Source organism: Pygocentrus nattereri, chromosome 22 (genome assembly GCF_015220715.1).
Source record: "Pygocentrus nattereri isolate fPygNat1 chromosome 22, fPygNat1.pri, whole genome shotgun sequence".
Taxonomy (NCBI): Eukaryota; Metazoa; Chordata; class Actinopteri; order Characiformes; family Serrasalmidae; genus Pygocentrus; species Pygocentrus nattereri.
In genome coordinates this window covers 16123230-16151229 of record NC_051232.1, presented here as the reverse complement: position 1 = coordinate 16151229, position 28000 = coordinate 16123230, and the positions used below count along the sequence as shown (strand labels likewise).

The 28000-nt window shown below is 39.4% G+C and overlaps 2 protein-coding genes across 2 annotated transcripts in view; one reads left to right on the top strand and one right to left on the bottom strand.

Moving 5' to 3' along the window:
• Nucleotides 1–753, bottom strand: part of pds5a (PDS5 cohesin associated factor A) — a 33171-nt gene extending 32418 nt beyond the window's left edge. The window contains exon 1 of the mRNA XM_017715024.2: nt 569–753. The gene's annotated coding sequence lies outside the window, so the exon portion shown is untranslated. The remainder of the gene's footprint in view (nt 1–568) is intronic.
• Nucleotides 184–27200, top strand: n4bp2 (NEDD4 binding protein 2). The gene is made up of 16 exons (XM_017715021.2): nt 184–596; nt 1737–2682; nt 5308–5432; nt 12543–12631; nt 14604–14680; nt 15973–16125; nt 16386–18811; nt 19332–19417; nt 19601–19646; nt 19801–20018; nt 20160–20284; nt 21768–21894; nt 22582–22764; nt 22850–23018; nt 24361–24484; nt 24976–27200. The coding sequence occupies exons 1-16, from the start codon at nt 197–199 to the stop codon at nt 25019–25021; spliced, it is 5340 nt and encodes a 1779-aa protein (XP_017570510.2). The 5' UTR covers nt 184–196; the 3' UTR covers nt 25022–27200.
• The last annotated feature ends 800 nt before the right edge of the window (nt 27201–28000 follow it).

The window sequence follows — 28000 nt, the reverse complement described above, 5'->3', positions numbered from 1 at the left end:
TGAGTCGGAAATTTTCACACCAAACTACTCGGAATAACTTTGTATTTATTTTATAAACCGGTTAATATCAGGAAAGTTTGAACTATAACCTCAACTTTCCTCTGACTTCTCCCCGAGAGGTGGGCTTCATTCGCTCCGTTCAGGTGGGTGTTATTCCCTGTCTGGCCGCTAGCTGTGCTGTTAGATTTCGCTGTGAATGGTTTGCTTGGTGTTTTTCCTTTCGGTAGTTTGCCCAAATGCTAATGCTCGCTTGCTCTGTTTCACTAAAAACTTGTCAGCAGTGGATTCGCCTGCAGCTCAGGGACAGACTGCCATCGGTACAATGCCAAAGAAAAAGAAAAACGGCCACAGCGACAGTCTCGGCCGAGTTTCAGCTCATTTCGGCGAGTGTGAGGGCCGCGGTCACGGGGGAAATGGAGCCGCTCTAACACGGGCAGCCCCACGGGACCATCCTGCCAGCTCGGGATCCGGACTGGCCGCTTCCAGCCAGGCGATGTTTCAAAGCAAGGACGAGATAGTGAGGAACATGCAAGAGATGTTCTCGCACTTGGATCCTGTGGTTATTTACCTTGTGCTTTCCGAGGCCGATTTCAGAGGTAACGTTGGGCTCCTCGGTCTTGTGTAGCTCCAGGAGGTGGAGATTGGCTGGTTAGTTAGTTTACTGCCTGAACAACTTCTCACCAGGTTTCATATGACGCAGACAGAAAGTAGGAGTAACAAACATTGAAGCAATCGGACAGTTAGTGTTGACTTGAAATATCACTTGGCTTTTCTTTTTCATTGGACCTTCACGGTCCTTCACAGACATAGGTGAGAGATATTAAGTGCTCTTGAACGGAAGGAACCGGTTATGGCGTATAGACGAGGACCACTGCTTGAAGCTGTAACGTGAAATCGACCCTGGTTGCATAACGTTATGTTTATCAAGTGACCTAACTCGAGTAGACGTTTCAGCTCCATAGCCGACAGTTTGACCAAGCAGTTCCTTGCTGGCGGATCAAAACCTCGTATGTCCGTTTTTGTCATTTTTCAGTTTTTGACATAATTTGAAAATATCTGTAGTCCTATATGTGGTGTGTAAATTCCATGATGATTGGACCAAAAGAAATTACCTAAAATGACAAACGTCTGGTTCCATTGGCTTGCATTAAAAGTGGAGTATGTTTTACCCTTTCCTGTAAAGTTACAATTTTGGAGATACGAGGTTTTGACACGTCTGCCCAAATGCCCCAGCTAGTTTAACAGGGTTACTGGGTGACTGTATTATGGTGAATGAACATTCATTTAAAGGCCCTCCCTGGCCCAAATGAAATATTTCACCGTCTGTACTGTCTGTTGTACACCTGCTCGCCTGCTACAATGGTGCTATAGTAATTTTGACAGTGAGCTATTACGTTTAGAGTGTAGGACAACCCCATACTGTGTACTGTAGTGACCAAACGCTGATGGACGAAGCACAAAAATGATGACAAAATCTGAACTGTCAAGCCAGTCATGCTGAGAGATGCTGCTGCACTACCGAATATTCCATAACATGACAAATAACATTTTAAATGCTAGTCTAAAGTGAGAAAGCTCCTTTAAAGTATGGCCTGTTATGTTAAAGTAATTTTAAAAAGGTTTTTACAAGCTCCTTCAGTTTAGTGTCTTTATTGTTTTTTTTTCCTCTCAAATGCCTGCACATTGTCTCATTTCCTCCCTTTCTTTCTTGCTGTTATAATGTCTCTTGCTCTCAGTGGACAATGCTATGGATGCTCTTCTGGAACTGTCTGATGCCGCTGAAGGCAAAAACTCGACTACTCCACCGCTTTCAGGGTTTGAGATGACAGCTGCTCTGTTGGACCCACGGCCCCCTCAGAACCAGACAGAACCTTCCAAGGTGACGTTGGAGGGTTCCGCTGAGAAAATCAACCCGGAAACAACACACCTAACGGAAGACTTTGATGCTCTTATTGATCGTGAACTGCAGGCTTTAGCATCACTCCGAAGTAATTCTGGCGACCAACTTCCGCCATCTTCCATTCCTTTCTGCTCTGTACCTCTTCCCTCCCAGTCAATCCCCTTGTCCTCTCTTCCTTCTCAAAACACTCTTCCTGATCACCAGGTCTTATCGGAGATTGACCAGTTGGACTTGGAAAGCGATTCCAAAATAGGCTCTTCAAGTGGGCAGAGCTCCAGCTCCACCCCCAGGCTTGGTGGTGGGGCAAGAGGAGGTGCTTCACCAGTAAACGATCTTAGCTTTGGAGGTGCATCTTGCCCTCAAAAGAGTGACATTACTGTTGACTTCAGTCACTTGACGGAGAATTCCGACACGAGGCCTTCTGCCTTTAAGGCGTACCGCCGTCCTGATGCTCTTATGAACCATGTGGATATAACGGCACATTCTGAAGGTCTGCACACACCCGCTACGTTCTGGAATGTACAGGCTCCAGAGTTTCAGCCCCATGCGGAAGAGCCTGTTTTCATCACACCTGTAATGAAAGCACATAACCCATGGAGGGCACATCCTTTTACCACAGCACAGTGGCTGGCACACAGGCCAATCAGTCAAGCTCCTCTTAAGCCCTCAGCCACTGTTCCCAAGTCATGGACCCTTCCCCCTCAGAATAGGCTCAAACTGGAGGGCCAGGTTTTAGTGCTGCTCAGAGGTGCTCCAGGATCAGGAAAAACGACACTCGCCAAGTAAGCTTGTTTGTGTGTTTTTTATTGTATTGTTTTTAGTGAGTAATATGATAACACACAATTACTGCATGGATCATATAAAGAACAGTCACAGTCAACAGTCAAAGAGTGCCTGTAAACATCAACCAGTATATCGTCACTGTGTAGTAAAGAGATGCCAACTAGATGGCAGTCATTAACTTATTCTATTAATTTACTTTCAGCCAAATTTTGTTTCTTCTCCCAACTCGTCTATTATTTTTTCAAATGTTGAATTAAAAAAGTGCTTTTTTGTTTCAGTTTGTTCACGAAAAATAAGAAAACAAATGTCTTTAAGTATCATGATATATTTTGGTTAAATTGCTCAACTTAGTGTTCTACAGTGACTTGATATTTGTAATTTACAGTAGTCGTCTTACCTCTCAGGAGGCGTAGGGGATTTGGATACACTGATCATATGGACAGGTGGAGATATTTCTAAATCTATATGGACAGGTGGAGATATTTCTAAATCTTTTGGGCCAGTCGCACCACCATTACACTATAACAAATGGTTCAAGCACCCAGTGAGGTGACATGCAATTAAACTGGTTTTATGATACTTGAATAAAATACTTTGAGTGAAACAACATTTGCTTGTTACCATATAAGTTTTGTCTTTTTTAGGTGGAAGAAGTCCTCCTTCAGGTTTAGAATAGTCATCATCACCACCGAACAAGCCGCACACTTCTGCTGCTTGTCTTTCTGTTTCGTGCCTGTACATCCTTGGGTTGCCACATATTTGACAATAGAATCAACATATATTCATAAGATGCTCATTTTTAAACTTTTTTTCTGCAACCCAGAATAAAATCACAGTTATACACTGCCTTGAGTGGCTTATTGCTTTTATAAAATGATGGCCAACATAAAGTATGTTAAATATACAATGTTTTACATAATTGACATAAGTATTCCCTCAAGAAATGTAGCTCCTTTAGAATACAGCATGTTGCTAAGCAACCATTGACTGCTGAATGAGGAGAAGAATGTTTGGTTGCTGTACACTGCAGACATTTTATGATTTTTTTATACACCTTTTTTGTATAACAGTGAACATATGTAACGTACAGTAGCACTGTTTAATGCAAATACTTTCAGTTCGTAAGTACTTTTTGGTAACCAAATTACCACCATAAGTCTCAAATGGCTCCCTGCTCCCTACATAGTGCTCTACAAAGGAATTTAAATACAGACTCCTACACCCCAACAATGTAAAATATCGCTATTTTTCCTGTTCCATCTTAAACGGTGCAGCAGTTACATTCTGCCGCTTCAGACGTCAGTACTGCTGGGACTATTTAAGGTGGAACGGGAAAGTTAGCTAGCTAGTTACTGAGACATTAACAAACTTTTAGTGTTTTTTTTAATGCTTGTTATGAAGAAAACTACCATAATACATAGAGACAAAGTTAAAGATAATACAATGCTTAACGTAATTTTATACCAGAGAAAATACTTAAATTTCTGAAAAATCTCTGTTTGGCGGGCCATATAGCCCTAACGCTTCGCCCTACCCCTCTGTCTCGACAACAATTGGGACACCCTATCCCTAGACGTGAACGTGCAAAACAGAGGGCTAAGGGGTGAAATTGCATTAGGCCTTAATGTTAGGCGCAATCCCTTTTTTTCTGTTTACCCCTACCCCTTGTTTCCGAGTGTCACCCTAACCCCTTGGAACTGAGTTACAGTTAATAGTGGTTGAAATCTTGCCCTACGAAATGCGACAACTCTCAAATAAAAAAAGGAAAACATTGCTTCATTAACAGGCTACAGTGATAGAACAGTCTTCAATGATAGAAGAGAAGGTAAACGAGCAACCTCGCTGCTGGACTTTTACATTTTACAGCTTCAGACGTCAATACAATTTTCATAACACTCCATTTGGAGTGTGCCTCTGAAAAACCTCCATTTGGAGGACCTTGTAGCTCTAACACTTTACCCTACCCCTTTATCTCAACAACAACTGGGACACTCTAACCCTAGACGTGAAGGTGCAAACACGCGCAGTTTAAACAAGAACAGGTTCTTACTTCATCAGTACACTCTGTGCGTTCAGCATTAGAGTCAATGTTATTATATTTATTTATTATTATACAGTATATTTCATATTTATTATCGCAGCCACTGCCACTTACTGTATTCATAAGGATTTAAACAAATGTGTACATATTGCAAATGTCTCTTTTTTGTTTTAAATGATTAAAGTGTTTTCTTTTACATAAATGGTTGCAACTGTAATAACTGCAATTTTCCTATGGGATCAATAAAGTATTCTGATTCTGATTAATCCATGTGGCGCAGTAATACAAAGTTCAGCTGTGAGGCGGTCATAGCCGTGGTGTATCATGGATTTTAGAACGGCTTTGAACATGGCTCAGCTAATCAGATTTTATGACCGGAACTATCTATTTTGTAATAAATAATATTAATAATGTATAGCTTCATCTTAATTATTAGGGCAGTGGTCCCAATCTTGCATGGGTCCAATCACTAAAGAAACAATTTCTTTGGGGCTTATATGGGTTATAATTTGAATAATTTAAAGTTAATTGTGTTTGTGTATATATGTAAAACTAATGCTGTAATATCTCTTGCCCTTTGCAGTGCCATGTTAGAACAAAATTCAGGTGGGATGGTATTAAGCACTGATGAGTACTTCACCCAGAACGGGGCATACTGTTATGAGCCAAATTTACTAGGAGAGGCTCATGCATGGAACCATCGGAGAGGTGAGTACTACACAATTTATAATAATTGCTCATTTAGTGCTTATTAGGCTTATTTGTGTTGTTGGTATTTGGTGTAGTAGGTTGTATTTATGATTTTGTATAATTGTTCATCAAGCCAAAATAAATTGACCATTAAAATTCATTTAAGCGGACAAAATTTGCTGCCGTAACACAGTCAGAAAATGTTTCTCAATCATTAGAAATGTTACTAAACAAAACTGAATCAGCTAGTAGTGTTTGTTAATATATAAGAATGTTGGAGACTCTCGTTTTCTTTTAATTACACAGATCTAGCTCATTAAGGATGAAACATAGCAAAATAAAAGTGTATATAAAATAGAAATAAATAAAAGAGTAAAATTGTAAAACAAAAAATGAAAAAAGTAAAATTTAAGAAATAAGTTAAGGACATAAAGCTGTAAATAAGTAATGTTTGATTGTTATGCATTTATGTAATTCTGTATTTATTTTTGTAATTATTTTTAGACTCAACCTAGGTAGTACCACTTAATCATTAAAAAAAGCAGTGTATTTAATTACTCTTGTTCTTGTAATGTGGCTAATACAACCCCATTTCCAAAGGGGCCCCATTTTCATTAAAGGAAAATACTACAAAGACAGAAGAGGGAAGAACACAGGGTGACATACAAGAGTGGAGGGAGGTACACACAGGTGGATTATATCCTTAGCAGGAGATGCCACCTAAAGGAGATTGGAGATTGATTGTAAAGTGGTACCAGGGGAAAGTGTAGCAAGGCAGCATAGGGTGGTTGTCTGTAGAATGAGATTAGAAACAAAGAAGAGGAAGAGAGTGAAGACAGAGCCAAAGATTAGATGGTGGAAGCTGAAGGAGGAGGATGGTTGCAGGCAGTTCAGGGAAAAATTGCAACAGGCCCTTGGGGGCAGTGAGGAGCTACCTGAGGACTGGGAAACTACAGCTAAGGTGGTGAGAGAAACTGGCAAAAATGTGTTGCGTGTTTCGTCTGGTCAGAGAAAAGAAGACAAGGAAAGTTGGTGGTGGAATGAGGAAGTCCAGGAGAGTATTCAGAAGAAGAAGGCAGCTAAGAAAAAGTGGGATAACCAGAGAGATGAAGGAAGTAGGCAGGAGTACTGTGAGGCTAGTCGCATAGCGAAAAGAATGGTGGCAAAGGCAAAGGCTCAGGCCTATGATGAGCTGTATGAGAGGCTGGACAGTAAAGAAGGAGTACAGGACTTGTATCGTTTGGCTAAACAGAGAGATAGAGCTGGAAAGGATGTACAGCAGGTTAGGCTGATAAAGGATAGAGAGGGAAATGTACTAGTGAGTGAACAGAGAGTGTTGAGTAGATGGAAGGAGTACTTTGAAGAACTAATGAATGAGGAAAACGAGAGAGAGAGGAGGACAACGGGGGGAGAGATAGTGGATCAGGAAGTGCAGAGAATTAGTAAGGTGGAAGTGAGGGCAGCTTTAAAAAGGATGAAGAATGGAAAGGCAGTTGGTCCAGATGACATACCTGTGGAGGTATGGAGATGTTTAGGAGAGAAGGCAGTGGACTTTTTAACCAGGTTGTTTAACAAAATCTTGGAGAGTGAGAGGATGCCTGATGAGTGGAGAAGCAGTGTACTGGTCCCCATTTTTAAGAACAAGGGTGATGTGCAGAGCTGCAGTAACTACAGAGGTATAAAGTTGATGAGCCACACCATGAAGGTATGGGAAAGAGTTGTTGAAGCAAGGCTAAAGCGAGAGGTTCAGATCAGTGAACAGCAGTTTGGTTTCATGCCCAGAAAGAGTACCACAGATGCAATTTTTGCGTTGAGGGTGTTGGTAGAGAAGTACAGAGAAGGTCAGAAGGAGCTACATTGTGTCTTTGTGGATCTAGAGAAGGCATATGATAGGGTGCCAAGAGAGGAACTGTGGTACTGTATGAGGAAGTCAGGTGTAGCTGAAAAGTATGTTAGGGTGGTGCAGGACATGTATGAGGATAATGAGACAGTGGTGAGGTGTGCAGTTGGAGTGACAAATGGTTTCAAGGTGAAGGTAGGGTTACATCAGGGATCAGCTTTGAGCCCCTTATTGTTTGCAATGGTGATGGAAAGGTTGACAGATGAGGTCAGGCAGGAGGCTCCATGGACCATGATGTTTGCAGATGACATTGTAAGTAGAGACAAGACGGAATACATGTGTGTGAATGAGAGGGAGGCAGGTGGAAAGGTGAAGATGTAAGGAGTAGAGGTCGTAAAGGTGGATGACTTCAAATATCTTGGGTCAACCATCCAGAGCAATGGACAGTGTAGAAAAGAGGTGAAGAAGAGGGTGCAGGCAGGATGGAGTGGGTGGAGACGGGTGTCAGGGCTGATGTGTGACAGAAGATTAGCAGCAAGAGTGAAAGGGAAGGTTTACAAGACAGTAGTGCGTCCTGTTAGGATGTATGGTTTGGAGACTGTGGCTCTGTCTAAAAGACAGCAGGCTGAGCTGGAGGTGGCGGAGATGAAGATGCTGAGATTCTCGTTGGGAGTGACAAGGATGGACAAGTTTAGAAATGAGCAGATCAGAGGGACAGTGAAGGTGGAGCAGTTTGGAGATAAAGCCAGAGAGGCCAGGTTGAGGTTTGGACATGTATTGAGGAGGAATAGTGGATATATTGGTCAAAGAATGTTGGAGATGGAGCTGCCGGGCAGTAGGAGAAGAGGTAGACCTTAGAGAAGGTTTATGGATGTAGTGAAGGTGGACATGGAGATGGTTGGTGTAAAAGTAGAGGAGGCAATGGATAGGGCACGATGGAGGCAGATGATCCGCTGTGGCGACCCCTAAAGGGAGCAGCCGAAAGAAGAAGAAGAAGAAGACTACAAAGACAGCATATCAACTGAAAGAAATGTATTATTATTTTTTGAAAAAAAAAAATGCCCATTTTGAATTTGATGCAGCATGTTCCAAAAAAGTCAGGACAGGGGCAAGAAAAGGCTGGTAAAGTTGTATAATAATTAAAAAAAAAAAAAAAAATGGTTGAATGGCAATAGTTCAGTAACATGACTGGGTATAAAAAAGCATCCTAGAGAGTCTTTCAAAAGTAAAGATAGGGAGAGGTTCACCACTCTGAAAGACTGCTTGAGCAAATAGTGCAACAATTCAAGAATAATGTTTCTCAATGTTAAATAACAAAGAACTTTTGCCTTTTGTCATCTACAGTACATAATAACATTCAAAGATTCAGAGAACCTGGAGAAATCTCTATATGCAAGAGACAAGGCCAATAACCAGTATTTGCTAGCCATGATCTTTGGGCCTTCAGACGGCACCGCATTATAAACAGACCTTATTCTGTTGTGGATTGTTATTGTTGTGGTGTTATTCTGCAAGGGCTTCTGAAAACCACTGTCTGTGTAAAAAAGTAAAAGCAAGTTAAAACTAAAATGCAAAGAAGAAACCATATATAAATAGGATCTAGAAAGGCTGCCACCTTCTCTGGGCCTGAGCTCATTTAAAATGGTCTGAGGGGAAGTGGGGAAGTGTCCAGTGGGCCAATGAATCAACTTTTGAAATTCTTTTTGTAAATCATGGACGCTGTGTCCTCTGGATTAAAGACCACTCAGCTTGTTATCAGTTAGGGCTGTGATGGTATGGATTTTTTCTTACCGCGGCAAGAAAGCAATGTATCAGCGGTTAACCGTAACCTCCCCCACCCCCCATAAAAAAACAAAAAACATGCACTTTGTAAATGAACAAAAACTATATTCTTCGTAAAGTAAATGCTTAAGGCAAAATTATGGCCAAAATATTGTTAATAATGAGGCTAGGGATCATATTATGTAGTCGGTAGAATAAGTGCTAGTTGTACAGCCACGGAGCTGCTAAAGTGAATATTCTAGCTTATTTTTCCGTCTTCATGTTTCTTGCCAGACAAACCAACATGTTCACTTTGTCCGGTTTAAGGGAGGATCTAAACGGAGTGACAATGTTGCCTGCCGCGCTGAATACACGCTCCGAGGGAGTGCTCGTTGCGCATTACGGTCATATATTTTCTGGCAACCTTCGACAGAAGATAGAATCGAGCTTGATTTTCCTGCCACCAGGCAAGCGGGTCCGAGTGCGAATCAAGGACTTCCTCCTGCAAATACCTCGCGAGTTCAGTGTCCGCATGGATTCTCCTGGGGACTGGACTGAAGGTCTTTTCTTTTTCCAAGCAGGTCTACGAGATTCATTTTTTTAGGAGCTAGAGCTGGTGCACTTGCTCCTTCTCCAGCCATTGGCACACGCATGGCACCATCTCCATCATCGCAGCGCTCTTCGGGTACTGCCAGCATCTCCTCCAACAGCGCGTCTTTGACATCATCTACACGGTTGATGTCCATGTATCTTGGGTCAACGAACGAGGCCTTTGCCAGCAGTCGCTGTGTTGCAGGTGCATTGTATTTGTCTTCCAAGACTCCGGTCATTTTTATTTTCAGGTTGCACATCAGAAGATCCTCACTTAGTAACTGTAAGACCGGTTTCACAGAGGACGCTGTGACCGTCTTCTCTGAAGACAGTGCATCTGTAAAATCCGCGACTTTCTTCAGCGCTACATTAACTGATTCTAGGACCTCGACGTCCTGCCAAGTAGGAATCAAATGTTGGCTGCGCCGGTCATCCAACACTCTTTTAATGGCTGGGGTTTACTCGAGAACGTGTTCTATCATCTTCTGCTTAGTGCAAAGCAGGCTAATTATAAGTATGCTATGTTAACATTGGGCTGTTTGATCATTAAAATAGGCAGAAGAAATTCAGATAATTGGCCTGTCCGTAAATTTCGCCCAGTAATGTATTTAATAGGCTATTTCGTTTCGTTTCGTTTTGAAAAAAAAAGGTATTATTTTTTGTAATCATTTATTATTATTATTGTTATTATTATCATTGTATTTTTATTTTATTTATTTATAATATTATATTTTGTAGTGTGTTATGACAAGTTCGCATGCTATAGTGCTAGGATTGGATAGGAGTGGAAGTTCAGGACAGCTCACCAGAACTAAGCATTGCTGGGGCAAGTTGAGTTCAGTTTGTTCTTTCTGCAGCTTTCTATTCTTTTGCCAGCTCTGCGAGAAAGTAGTCACCAGCAGTCTGCACAAACCCATGGCCCGGGTTTTCAGTACGTTGGTAACGGCTAAATGCAGATTATGGCCAAAGCAACTTAGCCTTTGCCTGCCAAGTTTCCTCTTGTCCAGGGACCAGTCTTGGAGGGAGGACCCGTGGGCTTCCGCCACGTTGTCACCTGTGTGGCTTTCTGACATGAATACGGTCTCCAGGCACTTTGATTTTAGTTCCCAGTGTGCACTGAGATAGTGAATGGTCAGACTCATGTATGACATCATATTCATGCTAGACCACATATCCGCTGTCACTGAAAAATGGTCAATGTCTTTCAAGTCTCATATGATGCCATCCTTCGTGGTAAGACGCATTACAGGGATCGCTGTTTGAGAAAAGTACTTTTGGTCGAGAAGTACATATTGTTTATCTAAAGCCTGCAGCATGGCTTTGAACGCCGGCTTCTCAACAGTGCGAAACGGCACCATTTCTTCAACCAAATAGCGAGTCACACTGTCAGTAAGCACTCGCCACTGGTTGCTGTCACGCTGGTACTTCTCTCCTCTTGCAAAGGCCTCGGAGAGTCGCTGCTGACCTGAGGTTGTACCTCCTCCTGACGCAGGTGTGCTGCTGCCAAGTTCGGCAAACACAGAAGGATGGTTAATTCTAAGATGTGATCTTAGATTGGTCGTATTTCCTCTTGAGACAGATACTTTTTTCCCCTGCAGATGCGGCATACTGCCTCATCCAAATTCACTGGCGATCCCTTGTCATCTGGCTCAAAGCCAAAATGTGCCCAAATTGGTGACACAGTATTTGGCTTGGAAGCTAGATTTCTGTGCTTGTATATAATGTGTTACACTGAATGTTATCTGTAGGTATCACAAGTACCCAAACCTAGAAATAATTAAAAATAATCACACACAAAAAGAAACCCCCCATTTATTTAATGGACTGTCCCTTTCCCTCACGTCCACAGCGATCACAACGGAAAAGTTTTGGGTCAGTCAGAACTTAGAGTGGGAACTATTCATTTTATAAATAAATGACGGTAATAAGCTCAACGTGTTGCGGTAATACGGTTATCGTCACAGCTCTATTATCAGTGCACAGTTTAAAAGCTTTATAGTTTCTTCTTTGCATTTTAGAGTTTCAACTTGCATCTGTGGAAGCAGGAATGAGCTTTTTTTGCAGATGGTGATTTTCAGAAGTGTTTCTGAGTCCATGCAGTGATTTCCACTACAGAATCAGGTCTGTTTTTAATGCAGTGCTGCCTGGGGACCCAAAGATCATGTCCAGCAAATACTGGTTTTTGGCCTCATCCCTTGCATACAGAGATTTATCCAGATTCTCTGAATCTTTTAATCTTATTATTTACCATAGACGATGAAAAGTAAAGGTTCTTTTTCGATTTGAGCTTGAGAAACATTATTCTTCAATTATTTGATCACGCAGTCTTTCACAGAGTGATGAACCCCTCATTATCTTTACTTTTGAAAGACTCCGCCTCTCTGGGCTGCTTTTTTTTTATACCCAGTCAAGTTACTGACCTGTTGCCAAACAACCACCAGGTGTGGATTATTTTTTTTTGTGTGTTACTCAACTTAACCAACCTTGTGTTGCCCCTGTCTGTTGCTGGCAACAAATTAAAAAAAACAATGAAATTATTAGTTTTGATTTGATGTCGTTGTACACTTTTTGAATTAAATACAGGGTTTACTTGATTTGCACGTCATTGTATTTTGTTTTTATTTACGTTTTACACAGTCACAATTTTTTGCAAATGGGGCTGTAATTTATTTTTGGTTGTTTATGTATTATTTTATATATTATTCTAACTACCCTCTTCTAAATAGCAAACCATGCATAATTACAATGTGCAAAAAGTGTGAAATGAATCCTTGGAAGTAAGGCTGATGGAAGAACATGATTGTTCCCTGAATAGCTTTTTCTATGTAGACCTCCAAAAGGAAAAAAAAAGAATTAGAAAAAGTACTTTTGAGCTGTGCTCATAACCTAAGTATGATAAAATTGTCTTTAACACTTATCTTCAACTTTATTTTCAGCAAAAGAAGCTTTTGAGAAAGGCTTTACCCCTATAATTATAGACAACACCAACATGCAGTGTTGGGAGATGAAGCCCTATGTTGCCCTGGTAAGCCATTATAACCAGAATAAGGATTCTTTCATTCTACACAGTCAAAAAATTCTTCTGCTTGCAACATGGTTTTGCACTGTTGTGGGCTTGTCTGTGTTGTAGAATGACATTAATTCATTGCCACACATTCATACTATTGAGCAGTGTTTTATTGCAAGCAAGATCCCAGTTACATGTAATCGTGGCAAGTTACTTGACAGCAAGTGCTTATAAATCCTCTGTTACATTTATAAATACATTTATAAATTGTCATATGCTGTGCACAATGCCTTATCAATCATTGAGCCGTACCATGAAACAGAGATGAGTGACTGAGATGCTTCGTTTTGCCATAAGTATTCTGAGTGCTTTGGCAGAGACACCAATATTTCACTGTTACAAGTGCATTTATTAAACAATCAATGAATACTTTCTAAATGTAAGATGTTATTCTATAGTACTAACTAGTAGCAAGATTATGTTTGCTTAGGTTTACAAGAGAACAAGGCTAAAGATGTTTTCCTATTTGCCAGCTTCGTTTAAATTTTCCCGTTTCACCTTAAATAGTGGCAACATTCTGGACTTGCACATCTTCATAGTTAGAACTGTGATAGAATCAGTTTCTGGTAGTGATAGAACTCCTCATAATAGGTCGTAGCATCACCTGCCTTAGTGGAGTATCCTCGACAGGCAAAATGAAACTGCAAAAAGAATGAGAGCTTGTGAGCCCTCAAGAATTTTGTTCGCGAAAGGTATGCAGAGTGCTTTACTATGTAAAATGTTTGGGCAAATTATGCAAACTTTTGAAACTTATGAAAAACTATTTATGTGAATACATTTTAATTTAGCATTTGCCTGGTTTCATAATTTGTAGTGCCCTTCATAACTGTTGGTACCCTTGGTAAATCCAAAAGGCCTATGGCAAAAAGTCTTCTTTGTTAAAATGTATTTATATAAACAAAATAATTTATATGAATTAAAGAGTATCACAAACACTTGCCAAAATTATAGGGACATCTGCATATATACTCTTAAAACGTGTTCAAAAACAATTCTCTAACAAGTAGGAGACACATTTATTTGTTACTTTTAACATAAATGTGGCAAGGGTAGCCAGACTGATCTAAAATCTCCTGCCATTTGATGCAGTCCATGACACCATTTAGCCTAACAAGATTCTCAAGGACTTTGAAAGTAAAATAGCCACACAACACAGATTAACCACCACACTTAAAAGTAGAAATTCGGTTCTTTTTTACATGGCTGTAGCTACTTTTACACCAAACTTTACACCACCCTGTTGTTTTTCTCCAGAAAGCTCTATTTTGGTCTTGTTTCCCAGCTAAACTCTATAGTTTGTATCAAGGATGAATGACGCATTACACATTGTTTTAAAAAAAATTGTATCATTAAGTTTAACACTGATGTATATAAATGCCCACAGTGTTCTGATACTGTTCATTATCTAACACCAGAAAATGTTTGCATATAACTATAATTACTAAGTAGTTCAAGGCTTATGATTGCATGGTAAGGCATTATGTATAGTATAAAAACACATTATACATGTATTTTTAATTATGTATTCCAAATTTTTAAAAATGTTTTACTGAGACAGTGTTTTCCACCAACTGAAATTTCCTGGACATCATTCCTGACACCATTTGGAATAAAATTAAAGGCAATGCTAGTAAATTTTGAGATATATTTTTATACATGGCATAAAGCATTTAATGAGTTTTTAATATAGTCATGCCTCTAACCTGACATTCTGAAGTGGAAGGGCCATAATATCATGTGTGCTTTATAATTAAGCAGGAAAAAAATTGAATTTTTAAAGAAGCATACAAATCATGATCAGTTCTCAATATCTGTCCCTTCAATTACAGCTTCTGAATAATAATCTGCAAGTCTTTTTATAAATCCGTTCAGTCAGATTCACACTCAACTGCACTGACCTTTGGTCCACCTGTTTTTTTTTTTTTTCCAGGCATTGAAGCACAAGTATAGAGTGCTGTTCCGTGAGCCAGACACCTGGTGGAAAACTAAACCCAGAGAGCTGGAAAAGTATGGCAGATACAGGAAAACAAAAATGCAAATTTAACAGTTGCCACCACAGACCGCACAATTACACAATTTATAATAATCATTAAAAACTTAATTACAAAATTATGTTAACAGATACACCTGGAAAATAAAGTCTCAGGCAAATAAGTTGCCAACCATATCTACAAGTTTAGGAGTTTAGCATTTAAAAGCCTGTAATCAATGTTTTCAATAAAATAAAACAAATTGTTTCAGGTAAATGTATAAAATGATTCTAATCCTGTGCAACTTCATGAGTTCATACAATTACAAATAATTATGTAAATATTTATTAAGTTATGGAGAGGCTGTAAAACAAAAAGATGCAATTTTAAATGTGACTATAATGATGTACAGAGCTGTGGTTGATTCTGAAATGACTGCATTATTAATATCCCTAATGCGTGTATTTAAAAAATACTTCACCAAACGGGCGAAATGTAATTTTTAAAAAATCAGCTGAATTTCAGCCCTACTGTTTTTATTAGTTTGATTTAAGTCTGACTCCTGCTTCTTATAGTCATCCATTTTTTGCAGCACATTTTAACTAAATCTTTGCTTCCCTCCTGAAGCAAGTAGTCGGTTGTTTAGTCCAGTCGCATTTTTATTTGCAAACAGCATGCAAAATTGTAGTGCTTCAGTCTGAAATTATGATATTAAAGGAGAGGAAAAGTTCAGATATGGCTTAATTTACACAATACATACAAGTACTTTAAGAAAATGTATTTTCAACAAAATATTAAAATGCAAATAATACACCTTTATGAATTAAAATAAACACTTACTGTTTTTACAATATTATATTAACATCTTTACTCACAAACCTAATTTTTATGTAGATTTTCTTGCACGCTCAAGGAAATTATGCAAGTTATCCAATATAAAATCTTACAGGTTGCATCTTTCCATTTAACATTTGCCACATTAATTCTAGTCTTTTGTAGTCTGTTTATATCATATTTAACTATTTTCATAGCTTTATACAGGAACATGATGCACTTTTTGAGTACGTAACTTTTATACATTTATTAACAAAACTTTTTACAAATTCAATGTTTTATAACTTTTCAAATTCAAGATGTGTTTTAGAAAGACTGTTTTGGTGGATTGTTGTTTCAAGAATGCATAAGCAAGTCAACAAAAAACTGAAATCAGCCACAAACTGTAAATGAGCAATTTTAAGTGAAAATTTTAAACTTAAACAAGGCCCACGTAAGAGCCTTAAACGTTTATGATGTGATTATGAATCGATCTGCCTAATTCTGTTGTTCTAGACGTACTAAACATGGAGTAACAAGGGAGAAGATTCGACGAATGCTGGAACACCAAGACCGTTATGTATCTGTTCAGAATATTATGGCTTCAGAGCCCAAATCCACAGTGGTGTGTGATGTGGATATGGATGTATCACAAACAAACCAAACACAGTAAGTGCATTCACATATATAATACATGAGGTATTTGTAATGTAGTAATATTGTACGTATACAGTGAAGTCAGTATGAATTTTGTCACTTTAATTTAATAATTTGTCTATTGTACAAACTATATGAAACATCCCTTTTATGGGTAATTCCCACTGCAGAGCATCCTAAGTATCTAGACAGACAAACTTACAGACACTGTATATGTTTCTTTTTCTCTGCCTTCCTTGACCATTTATTAACTCTCTCATTTTGTCTCACAGGCAGTCATTACCACTTGTCTTAAGCCGTCCTGACCTCGTAGGTGACTTTGGGTTTGGTAAACCTGGTGGCCAGCTGTCCTCATCTCTACCTGATGTCTCCTCAGTTGGTCAAAAATATAGCCATAACCCAGCAAGAATGGATGCAGCAGCAAGTGAGATTATGTCACACAGTTCCAAAGACTCAGTGTCCTCCCAGGAGAATGTTGTGGAACAAATTGGAACGTCAGAATTTGAGCTGCTAGATATAGTGGATCTGGACGAGGAACTGGATGCCTGTATTCCGCTTTCTGAGAACACTGACCACAATATAAATGAAGACCCTGATGTGTTGGAAGAGAAGGTCCTGGAACAACCTGTGCCATTTTCAGAGTCAATTGGTCAGCGGGTAAGGAGAGCGAGAGAGCGTTGCAGATTTGTAGAGGGAATTGATTCCAGTCAGAAATTTGAACTTGACGACCACACTGTAGAGAAAGCTGGCCAGGAAGAAGGTGCTGAGGAGGATGATTCTGTTGGATTGAAACCAGAACTGCTAAATTTTGTGGGAGATTGGCCGTCTGAAAGCCGTGAAAAGCGTGAGCAACGAAGTCGGAAGTCAGCCACTCTGACATCGAAACGCCCAGATGAGCTAACATCAAGCATTGTAGAAGAAAGCAGTATCCCTCATAATAGATTGGTAGAGCATTCTATTTGTGATAGCAAAAATAAAACAGAGTTCCAGAAGCTTATAACTCTTCTTCAAGGAGATGACAGCCACCTTTCCCAAGAAGCATCTTTGGATAGGGATGAGCAGAACTCAGACTTAGGTACTGAGGGAGAGATGGTAGACCCTGATTGTGTTTTTGAGTGGAAGCTTGGAAGATCTACTGATCCAGGAAAAGAAAAATCTCAACTTCAAAGCCCAGCCAAAGAGCTAGTATTAGAACGGGATGATTACAAAAGATGTACAAAAAAAGCAGGCACAGAGATACAAACTATACCAAATGGTGGGACGAGTGTGGAGGCAGTGGGTTCAGAGGTGATTGATAAGCCATGCCTAACCCCTGACATAGCTCTAACTTCAGGAGGTGAGGCAGATCCTAATGCTGAAGTCAGCCAAGAGAAACGGAAAGGGCTTAGTCGCAGAGCAGGAAAGTCATGCAGACTGGCACTTACTTTCACAAATCAAAGCCCATCATCAGCCTGCCTGCAATCAGGGTCTCCAGATGTTTCACCACAGCTACCAGACCTGATGCCTTCACCTCAGCCGGAACTACATTTAACAGCAAGCCTCTGTGCCTCAGTGCAATCAGACCCCCAGGACTTTTCCCTGCTGTGGAGAATTAATCAGCAGAAATGTTTTGAACCAGAGTCAGACAGCTCTACCAGGGGCATAGTTATTTTGGAGGGAAACCCTCTGCGTTTTGTCCCTAAAACAAATAAAGAGACATCTTCCAGTCAGCAGCAAGAGGTGCCATACCGTGTTTGTCATGAGAAAGGGTCGCAGGTGGAAGAGAGTGACCTGACAGAATTACCTTTAAAACAGCACAGTTTGGAGATACTAGGACGTCATTTTAAGCACATCCCCATTGAGACCTTGGAGGATCTGTGTGAAAAGTGTAATCAAGACGTGGACTGGGCTACCAACTTGCTTCTAGATTCAGGCGAACAGCTTTATAGGAATGATGATGAGGTTGCAGAAAATTATGTGAGTCAGGTTCCTAAAGAAGAACCTTGTGATTTTCAGGTGGCTTCTCATTCTTATTTGCCTGGGACAAAGATGGAGTCCAGGGTGGGTGTGATGGAACAGTCAAGTAGTGAATGCTCTGATCCACAGAGTATAGTTCCAGGTCTCAGTGATGACTGCAGTTCAACTGTGATTACTGATGCTAGGGAACCTGGGGACAGTGTAGGACTTAACCAAAGTGAACTAGTCCATGCTTCAGACAATGGTGATCAAAAGAAACATTTAGAGCAACAACTTGAGCCAGATCACGGTGGTACGGTTGAAGGACCTGTGTGTATGCCTGTACCACCCAATGTTACAGATATAAACCAGCCTGCAGGACAGTCCAGAAGACAGGAGGATCCAATAGTATCTAATTCCACAGAGTCAGAGACAGAAAACCAAGAGGCCCCACTACAGGAACTGATATCAGTCTCACAAAGAGAAATGTTTGACCAGTATTTTGATGAAGGGTGGATTGAAGAAGAAGTAAAACGACAGAGGGAAGAGGAAGATCGGGAGACAAACGAAGAAGTAGATGTCATAACTCAGTCATTCTTGGCCCAGCTTGAAGATACTGAAAGCAAGGAGGAAGAAGAGAGGAAAGAAAGAAGAGGTCAAGGGAAAAATGGACCTATTGACATTAAGATGCTGGAACTGAAACTACCAACAGAACTTGCTCTGCAGCTGACTGAGTTGTTTGGACCTGTAGGGATCTCTCCAGGTAAGGAGTCCAAACCGGAACCCAAGCAATATTAATACTAAACCAGTTCTAGATGCTTCAAGAGCCAGATGTTTTCAATTATAGACACTCCAGTGTCTCCAGTTTATAATTAAACTGTTGATATTACTGATTAGCCACCTGATGTTGCAGTGACTGTAAAATCCAGGAATGAAAACTGAATTCATGGTCTAGTTTTGAAGAGCTCTGTTCTAGAGGTTCTTTATGTGGCATCAAATTTGGTGCAGAAGAGAAATTATAGTTTTTAACATGCATTATATGTAGTATATAGTATATTTAAAAATATATGCCTGTGCATGCATAAGTATAATGCACTAGGGAATTATTGATAGAAGATATAACTGCACGGATATGGACTTACAAACTGTGCTGTGTAAATTCTGAAAAAAGACAACGCTTAAATGAACAGGAAAAATAAAAGATGGAGAATGTCAAACAGGATAGCTCTTTTAAACAGTGCTTAATTTTGAACTATCTTTGTCTTTCTTATCTGTGGCTACAGGTGAGTTTTCCTCTGAAGACTGCTCAGTGCTTATGGACCTTAACTTGGCCAAACTGCTGCACCAGAAATGGAAAGAAACCATTCAGGTGGATTAATACTTGCTTTATATTTGCTTTACTGTCTTCCGGTTTATAATGTACATTTTTTAGTCAGTCAGTTTGACATTCAAGTTTTTAGTCAAGAAAATCTTAAACAGAAACCTAGAAGTGTTACTTCATATGAAATATTTCTGTAAAGAACTATAATATATGCATTATATTTTTTTAAAGGAGAGGCATAGACAAGCAGCTCTGTCATATCATTTACTGCAAGAGAGTAAGTATACACATATACCAGAATTTCTGGACAGGCATGTACCTTTCTTTGTAACTTTCTGTTGCTTCTTTTACTAAGCAGATGTTGCAAGATATTAAATATGTGCTTCATTTTGCCTTTTACCCCCTTATTATTGGTCTCCATGGTTACCCAGGTTCCGTCCACTGGGGTGAATCAGAGCCAGCCATGGTTGAGCAAAGAGACTCAGCCGCTCAGTTTCTGATTGGTGCAGATGGCTATTCATCACTTAGCAGCCAATCAGGCATTCAAGAAGGTTTTCCATTTATGGACCACTGGAATGTGTCCCGTCCACCAGTATCTCTCAGGAATATCATGATTGAGGAGCAGGTGATGCAAGACAGCTTGGAGAAGGTAATATACTCAATCACATAAACCTAGCCACTAAACACATAAAATGTAAAAATATTTTTGGTGGTAATTTGGCTTTACTGGCCATGTAACTGTTCTGAACCATAGCTACAACTGTCAGAAGGGGTGTGTTTGTGTGTATAGACCAGGCTGAGTCGTTGGGATTTGGACAAGAAAGATGGAGCAGCTGTACTGAAGGAGAAGCAACTCTTCACCCTTTTTCCCACTATTGATAGGCACTTCCTAAGGGATATCTTCAGAGACCACAAGTAAGAGAAGGAGGGAGGGCAAATTGTTGCATATGACTTTGCCTTGAAACAATAATTGCAGACATAGTAGGTAGGGTTGTTTTGATTATACTTTTTTTTCTGTTTTTTCTGTTGGTTGTCAAGGGGTAGTGCATACAGTGTAGACCTGTGCCAGTATGCGATAATAAAGGATACCGCAATCTTCAGCACATTCATTTTGCTTTGGTGGACACTTTGAAATACCAAGTCTCAAGCTATTTTCACTATTGTTATTTGTCTACGTTACAGACTGTAGTCCACCTGTTTCTCTGATACTTTGTTAGCCCCCTTTTACACTGTTCTTCAGTGGTCAAGACCCCCCCCCATGGACCCTCACAGAGCAGGTGCTATTTGGGTGGTGGATCATTCTGAGCTTTGCAGTAACACTGACGTGTTGGTGGTGTGTTAGTATGTGTTGTGCTGGTACAAGTGGATCAGACACAACAGTGCTGCTGGAGTTTTTAAACACTGTCCACTCACTGTCCTCTCTATTAGACACTCCTACCTTGTCAGTCCACCTTGTAGATGTAAATTCAGAGACGATCGCTCATCTGCCTCTGCACAGTTTGTGTTGGTCATCCTCAAGACCTTCATCAGTGGACACAGGACACGGAGAATGATCCACCATCCAAATAGTTCCTGCTCTCTGAGGGTCCATGAGGGTCCTGACCACTGAAGAACAGGGTAAAAGGGGGCTAACAAAGTATGCAGAGAAACAGATGGACTACAGTTTGTAACTGTAGAGCTCTACAAAGTGCACCTATATAGTAAGTGGAGCTGATAAAATAGACAGTGAGCGTAGAAAGAAGGAGGTGGTCATAATGTTATTCTTGATTGGTGTATATTACACTGGATTTCCCATATCACAGCCTTAAGCGGACGTATACCCTCAAAACTGCGACAGACCCATATTTTAAATGGATTTATGGAATGACACCCAAGTTCAGTAAAGTAGCTTGCTGACCCTTGCAATAAAACATGCACAACAGTTTAGTCAATAAATGACACGCTATTCTAAAACGAGAGAGTATGACAAAAAGAGAAATGGTTCGTTTACTTCCTGTGGGTGTTGTGAAAAGCAGAGATTTCAACAGGTTTGTGCTGGTATAATTATTCTGTATGTCTACCAAACGTGATGCCTGTAAACACATCAGGACTGCAGTGTTTTCTGGGAACTAGCTGTTTTGATTGGCTTTTGGAATTGAATTAAATTTTAACTGGGCTTTATTCTAGCTGCTTTATGAGCTGAATTTTTTAGATCACATTTATACTTCGTAACAGTAATACAAATTAAAGTGGTGAAGTAAAAACATTAGTAATTAACTCAAGTAAAAGAACTATGATTTAATTCTACTCAAATGTTACTTTCTATGTCTGAGTGTAAGCTTAAGTCAGAATATGTCTTACTAAAATATCAGAATACGTCTCTGTTTTGAAGGTTTCACATTACCATGTTTGTGTACAGTTACTCTCTGGAGCAGACAGAGCAGTTTCTGCACACACTATTGGATGATGGACCTGTCAGAAATGTAGTGGCTATCGAAGCTGTCCCTGAGCATAACGAGATGCGTAGAGCACCAAGTAAAGAGAGGGTGAGAACACACTTGTGTATACACACATACACATTGTTTTCAATGAAGCAACAACTGAAAGTTCTGCAATCGACACATCGTACCACAGCAGTCAACTCCAACTTTTGGAGACACCCAGCATCTCTTGGTTGAAACCCACCTAAACTTAAAGTACACGGTCACCGTGGCAACATTTTCATGACTGCATGACGCCATCTCAACATGTAAACATGAGATATTATTCCTTAATATTCCCTTGTGTATTCAAGTTATATCTGAGAATTCAATGCTTTACTAAAGCGTTAGAATACCAGAGGGAGTTTTGTGTAATGTATATTGATTATATACAAAGGTTATACAAAGAAGAGGAAAAACTAAAGCAAAGAGGCCCCAAACATTTTCAAATAGGTTTGTTTTTTTAATACAGGCAGGTTTTTCTGCCAGAAAAGTAGTTGGCTTTGGAACAACACATGAATCACAAGTAGGTTCAGAATCCGTCCAGCTCATGTGACATGACCTCCTTCCTCATTGTCCTAACTAAAGAAAATAATGAAAAACCTAAAAAAATGCGCTGTTATCAGATATATAACAACAAAACTTGAACACTTTTTGATCCAAGCACAATGTGTTATCAGAGCTGCTCTGTAATGATTCCTGTCACGTCCAGGAAGACAGTGAAATGGATTAGTTCTTGTTGTATGTTTTCAGAAGCTGAAGCAAAAGAACACAGAGCCAGAAGTAGCACAGTTCCAGGATACGGAAGATCCAGAGTATGAAGACTTCCGTACAGAAGCCATGCTTCAGAGACGCCGACAGCAGGAATGTTTTGATAAGGCTGCTGAAGCCTACAGACAGGGACGCAAAGATGTGGCTAGCTTCTATGCCCAACAGGTCTTGCAATACTCACTGATATACTGACACACACATGCAAATAAGGATGTTAAATGAGACATTTAAGCTCTCTGTGTGCATCTAGGGGCACTTGCATGGGAAGAAGATGAGGGAAGCGAATCATCGTGCAGCAGTGCAAATATTCAAACGTGTGAACGCTACACTTCTGCCACAGAATGTTCTGGACCTCCACGGTCTACATGTTGATGAAGCACTACACCACCTGCAACAGGTCCTTGCTGATAAAACCTATGGTGAGTGGAACACATCACACAATAACAAAAAATGTTTTTCATGCATGTAAAATGGTAAATGACAAGCTGGTAATATTACCAGTATTTATTATAAAACAGATAATTCCTGTCCTAATATCTGATAAGCTTAATGTGGAAAGTTGTGACATTGCTTGACAAAAAAAATCAAGCATACATAATCTTCCACCCCAGATGTTAGTCAATAAAGCAATAAACCTGGAAAGCTATGTGTTTACGGTGAGTATTCCATAGTTATAAGATGTTATGCACAACTATTTGGATTTATTATTGATGATAATCACAAACAATTCTTATGCAAAGAAATAAAGGTTTTTAAAGGAAGAGCTTGGTAGAAAATCTGGTTTGCAAGATTTTTCACAGATATAGTTCAGATCAATCATGTTTGATATCAATTTTGCCTCCTAAGTTTAGTACTAGAGCTATGAAGCTAATGTTGCTAACACTTATAGTCAGTCACCCAAAACCTTTCATACATATATTTATACATACCCAAAACTGCTTACAGGTCTTCATTAAGGTTACGCATGCTTGTCAGAGTGAATTGGAGCAGTGTTTCTCAACCTTGGTCCTGGTGGCCTTCTGCCCTGCACATTTTAGTACCTGTTCTGCTTTAATACAACCACTTTAACTTTGAACCCTAAAATCATAGGGCAGTGGGCCTCCAGGACCAGGATTGAGAAACCTTTTTTTTAATAACAAAGTGACTAACTGTGAGCTGTGAAAATGAACTAAACTTCACTGTATAGCTGAACAATGCAGGGAGGTGTTATGCTGAATTCCGAATCTGACTCCCTTTCCTGTGCCTGCACATCACACAGATTACAAATGAACATTTATTTACAAATAGAATTGTCCACCATGTTCAGCTACAAAGTTGTTTTGTTCGTTTTGTGCACAACTTTAATGAAGACCTAGAAGTGGTCTAAGCAGGTGAGAGAGGTTTTGAGCACAGACAGAAAAGATTTTGGTGACTACTGGCTTGTAGTGTTTGCTAGAAATGTTAGCCTCTTGGCTCCAGTGAGAAGAAATGAAATTAGACACCAAACATGTTTTGGCTGATTGACTAAGTGAAGTTAGATCTATTTCTTTAACAACTATAATTCGCTGGGAGAAGAAATGTTTCATATATTTTTGGGGTGAAAAGGTTTTTTTTCCGGGACACTGGAGTTTGTTGTGGAGTTTGGAGTTCATGATTAGTTTTGTAGTTTGTGTGTTAGAGTGTGTGTGTGTTAGAGTGTGTGTGTGTGTGTGTGTGTGCGCGCTGATTTTATCAGCACTTTGAGCTGTGAGCATGTATAACAGACTTCCTGTTTCCTGTTAGAATGGCAGCAGGGTTTGTGCCGTCCTCAGCTGTCAGTCATCACAGGAAGAGGAAATCACAGCCAAGGGGGCGTTGCTCGCGTCAGGCCTGCTGTTTTGGACTACCTCAAGAGCCAACATTATAGGTACACAGAGATACACCTGAATTTAAAGTGATGGTCCAGAATTACAGTTACTTACCCCAAATGTTATTGATCAGCTAAGACACGGTGTTTGTTCTGGTGTTGCACTGAAGCCTTGAGGATAATATACTAATGTAGCAAACAAGTAATGGAAGCTTATAGCCAAACAGAGTGCCCTAAATCATAACACACAATGTTGTTCAAATCACACTGACTTGTAATGTAATCTCTAATAATGTTTTATGACTGTTTGAGAGAAGATTTTGGTCTTGATTGTTTTTTTTGTTTTTTTTTAGAACAAATTCAGACTGAAGAGAGACATTAGTTCTATACTATTATTACTATTATTATTATTATACCTGATTACCATTACTATTAACTCTTATAAAAATAGTAAATGAAATAAAATAACATTTATCGGTTGAATTCTACCGTAACAACTTCGTCAACCCCCCCCTCCTCCTGTGCTTTGTTTCTCCCTCTCTCGCTCTCAGGTACTCAGAGCCTAAGCCTGGTTTGATCCTTGTGACGTTGCACTGAACCGAGCAACAAGCTGCTGATTTGAAACAACATATGTCTATTTCTTTCTTGTTGCTCCTCATGTATCACCACTTTACTGCTGCCCACCAACTGTCTGTCTCTCGTATCGTATGTACGTATATCAGATTCTTCTGTCTGCAAGCATTGTGTATATAGTGACAGGTTATTTATCAAGAATGTATTCAAAGCAGTTTATCTTGACATCTTGATGCCATATTTTGGCTGTATGCATGGTTTGAGCTGAACGGTGCAAAGGTATTTAAAGTATTTGGCCCTTGTATATTTTGAATAAGTATTTAAGGTTGATTGTATCAGTGCTTGAATGTTAATTCACGGTTATGCAAAAGAAAAAAAAACTATTTAACTGTAAAAGTATTTTCTAGTATTTACCTGAGACTAATCAGGTACTTTTATATTTTTACACTAAAGAGGCAGATTATTGTGACTAAGTAACAAATACATATATCCATACTACTTATAAACGCATCGCTGCAGTTAAGCAACTACTACTTGCGGACCAAGTTTGCAAAAGACGTGCTAAGAACAATCAGGTGTTTTTGTTGTTTGATTTGAATCTTTTTAAATTATTTAACAGTTTATTCTAAAAAAAGAACATGATCATTTTTATTTACACATACTGATAGCTATCGATCATGGTCATTTCTGTGGTATTAAAGCAGTGATATTCAATGCAAGTAGAATCGTGTTAAACCAGAGAAAACACTAAACTGTAGATATGTCTCTAGACAGAGAACCATGGTCTTAAAGGGGAATTCCATCGATGTTCTTCAAAAATGTTTGCCTAATTCAGTCGGTAAGATGTTGGTGGTCATTCAGAATAGTTTGATGGGAAATGATTAATCATGGAGAAACTTGCTGACTCTAGGATTCACAAATATAGCCACTCATGCTATGCATACTATAGTGATATATCTGAAAAAATTAGCATTGTGTTGAAAGATTTCCGCATGTGCAGCTTGTTTTAGACCAAAACCTTATTTTAAACTTAACTCTCACTTTAAACTTAACATAAAACAATGTTTCAGGCATATCAGGTGTATTTGTAACCATTTCATCTAGTGATTTTCTGTGAGGGAGCTTTCAGAGGCTTTACAGGCTTCAGACGTCTGGTTCCCATCATCAGGACTGTGAATAATTAGGAATTGGTAAGTTTCTCTTGAACGACCTTTCACACCAAACCACTCGAAATGATATTGTTTACAGCTTAACCATCTAACTATTCAGCAATTGGATGGAATTCCTGTTTAGAGATACAAACTTAAAGGACCAAGGCTTTGAAAAGATTGACATTATTTGATAAATGGGGCCATGTCCTTAAAGAAACAGTCAGTTTTTCCTCAAAAATGTATTTTTTTCCAAATACTTCTAAAATAAGGATACATATTCATTTTTTTGGCATCATTCAAATGAGGGTGGAGCAGCAAAATAGTCCCGGGTGAGTTATAAGACTACATGCGTTCTGTTCTATAGTAGGTTTTGCCATAATATGGAACCGATGGCAGGTGTTGGAGAATACAGTATTGCTACATTAGCGGTTTGTTAGAGCTGCTATAACTGATTTTGCTGCCTCTCATTCTATGTTCTGTAAAAGTCTACGGGTGGTATTGCATCTTAGTTCAAAAACATGCTTAAAAAAAGCTGAATTTAAAATAATGTTTTTTGAGTAAAAACACAAGGCGGTTTCATAATTAATCTGGCATAAGGAGGAAGGATTTAGGATCGTTTCTTGCCTTTTATTCGTTTGCTGTTCAGAAATCTGATCCTGCATCAGTTCTCAAAAGGGACTTGTTTCAAAGCCGTTCATACTGACTGTTCATGGAAGAGGTTGTAAGAAAAGCGGTTGCGGATATCTGTTGAAAACAAGGCCTGATTTAAAGACTTTTTGCAGTCACGGTTTGTAGTTTTAGTTTAACTGATGCTGTTAACTTTAACACAAAACTTTTTTTCTTTGTTTTTTTAATCGAGATCTTAATGCTGCTGTTCTAACTAGCCTTCTTACTCTGTTCTTAACTTTGAGAATAGCTGTACTCGTCTCTGCAGATTTGTATATTTTGAAGTACAAGATTACTTTTTGTATTAAAATGTGTTGGTTTATTTTTTTATTAACAAATGTAACTGAAAATAAAGAAAAGATTAAAGAAGTGTTGTTGGTAATTCAGTCGTGTTTACAAGCCTGTTGAAAAAAATCATAGAAACCATTAAGTGTTTATGTTGGTTCCTAAGGATTTTGTAATGTGTTTTAATGGGTTGATATCACAGTGTAAAGGACCCTAATGGTTTAAAGGGTGAACCAGCGTCTAATCTAAATGGTATCTACAGGTGTTTTGCAAGAAACTAGTGGTCTCCATTGGAAGCCATTTAGCCAGTTCTCAGTGGTTTCTAATGGTCTTTTATCAGCTGTGAATGCATAGCTTGTGCAGAGATTTGGGCCTCCGAAAATAGCTGGTTCTCCTTTTTCATTTCGACACTACCACAGCTCTGCAGAAAACGTCGGTGGGGGAAAATATAAATCAGCAGCTTTTTGACTGCTGCTCACTTCATGCTACAAAGGTCAAGTTTCTCCATGAGGTAAAATGAAAAAATAATGGCCGAGGATGATGTTTTCACCGCTAGAGGGCAATAGAGGACCTTTTCTGGAACAAGCTATTTCCTTAGCTGTTTAGAAAACTGACCTGGGGTGGTGTTGGGGCATGGGCCTACAACCTCACACAGCAGCTCTAAAATGCCAAGGTTTGCACGTTCCACTCTGCTTCTGTCTGAGATCTTCATGAATTTTTTTCTGTAGTTCTTTTGTTCTTTGGGTTTGTGAAAGGCGCTATATTGTAGATTATTATAAGAATTATTATTGTTTATGTGCTCCAGTCAGTGCCCTGCACTGCAGCAAAGAGGCAGTTTAACCAATGATAATGACCATAAGTTAATTGCGCTTGTCCTGCACTTTTCAAGATGGTGGTTTGA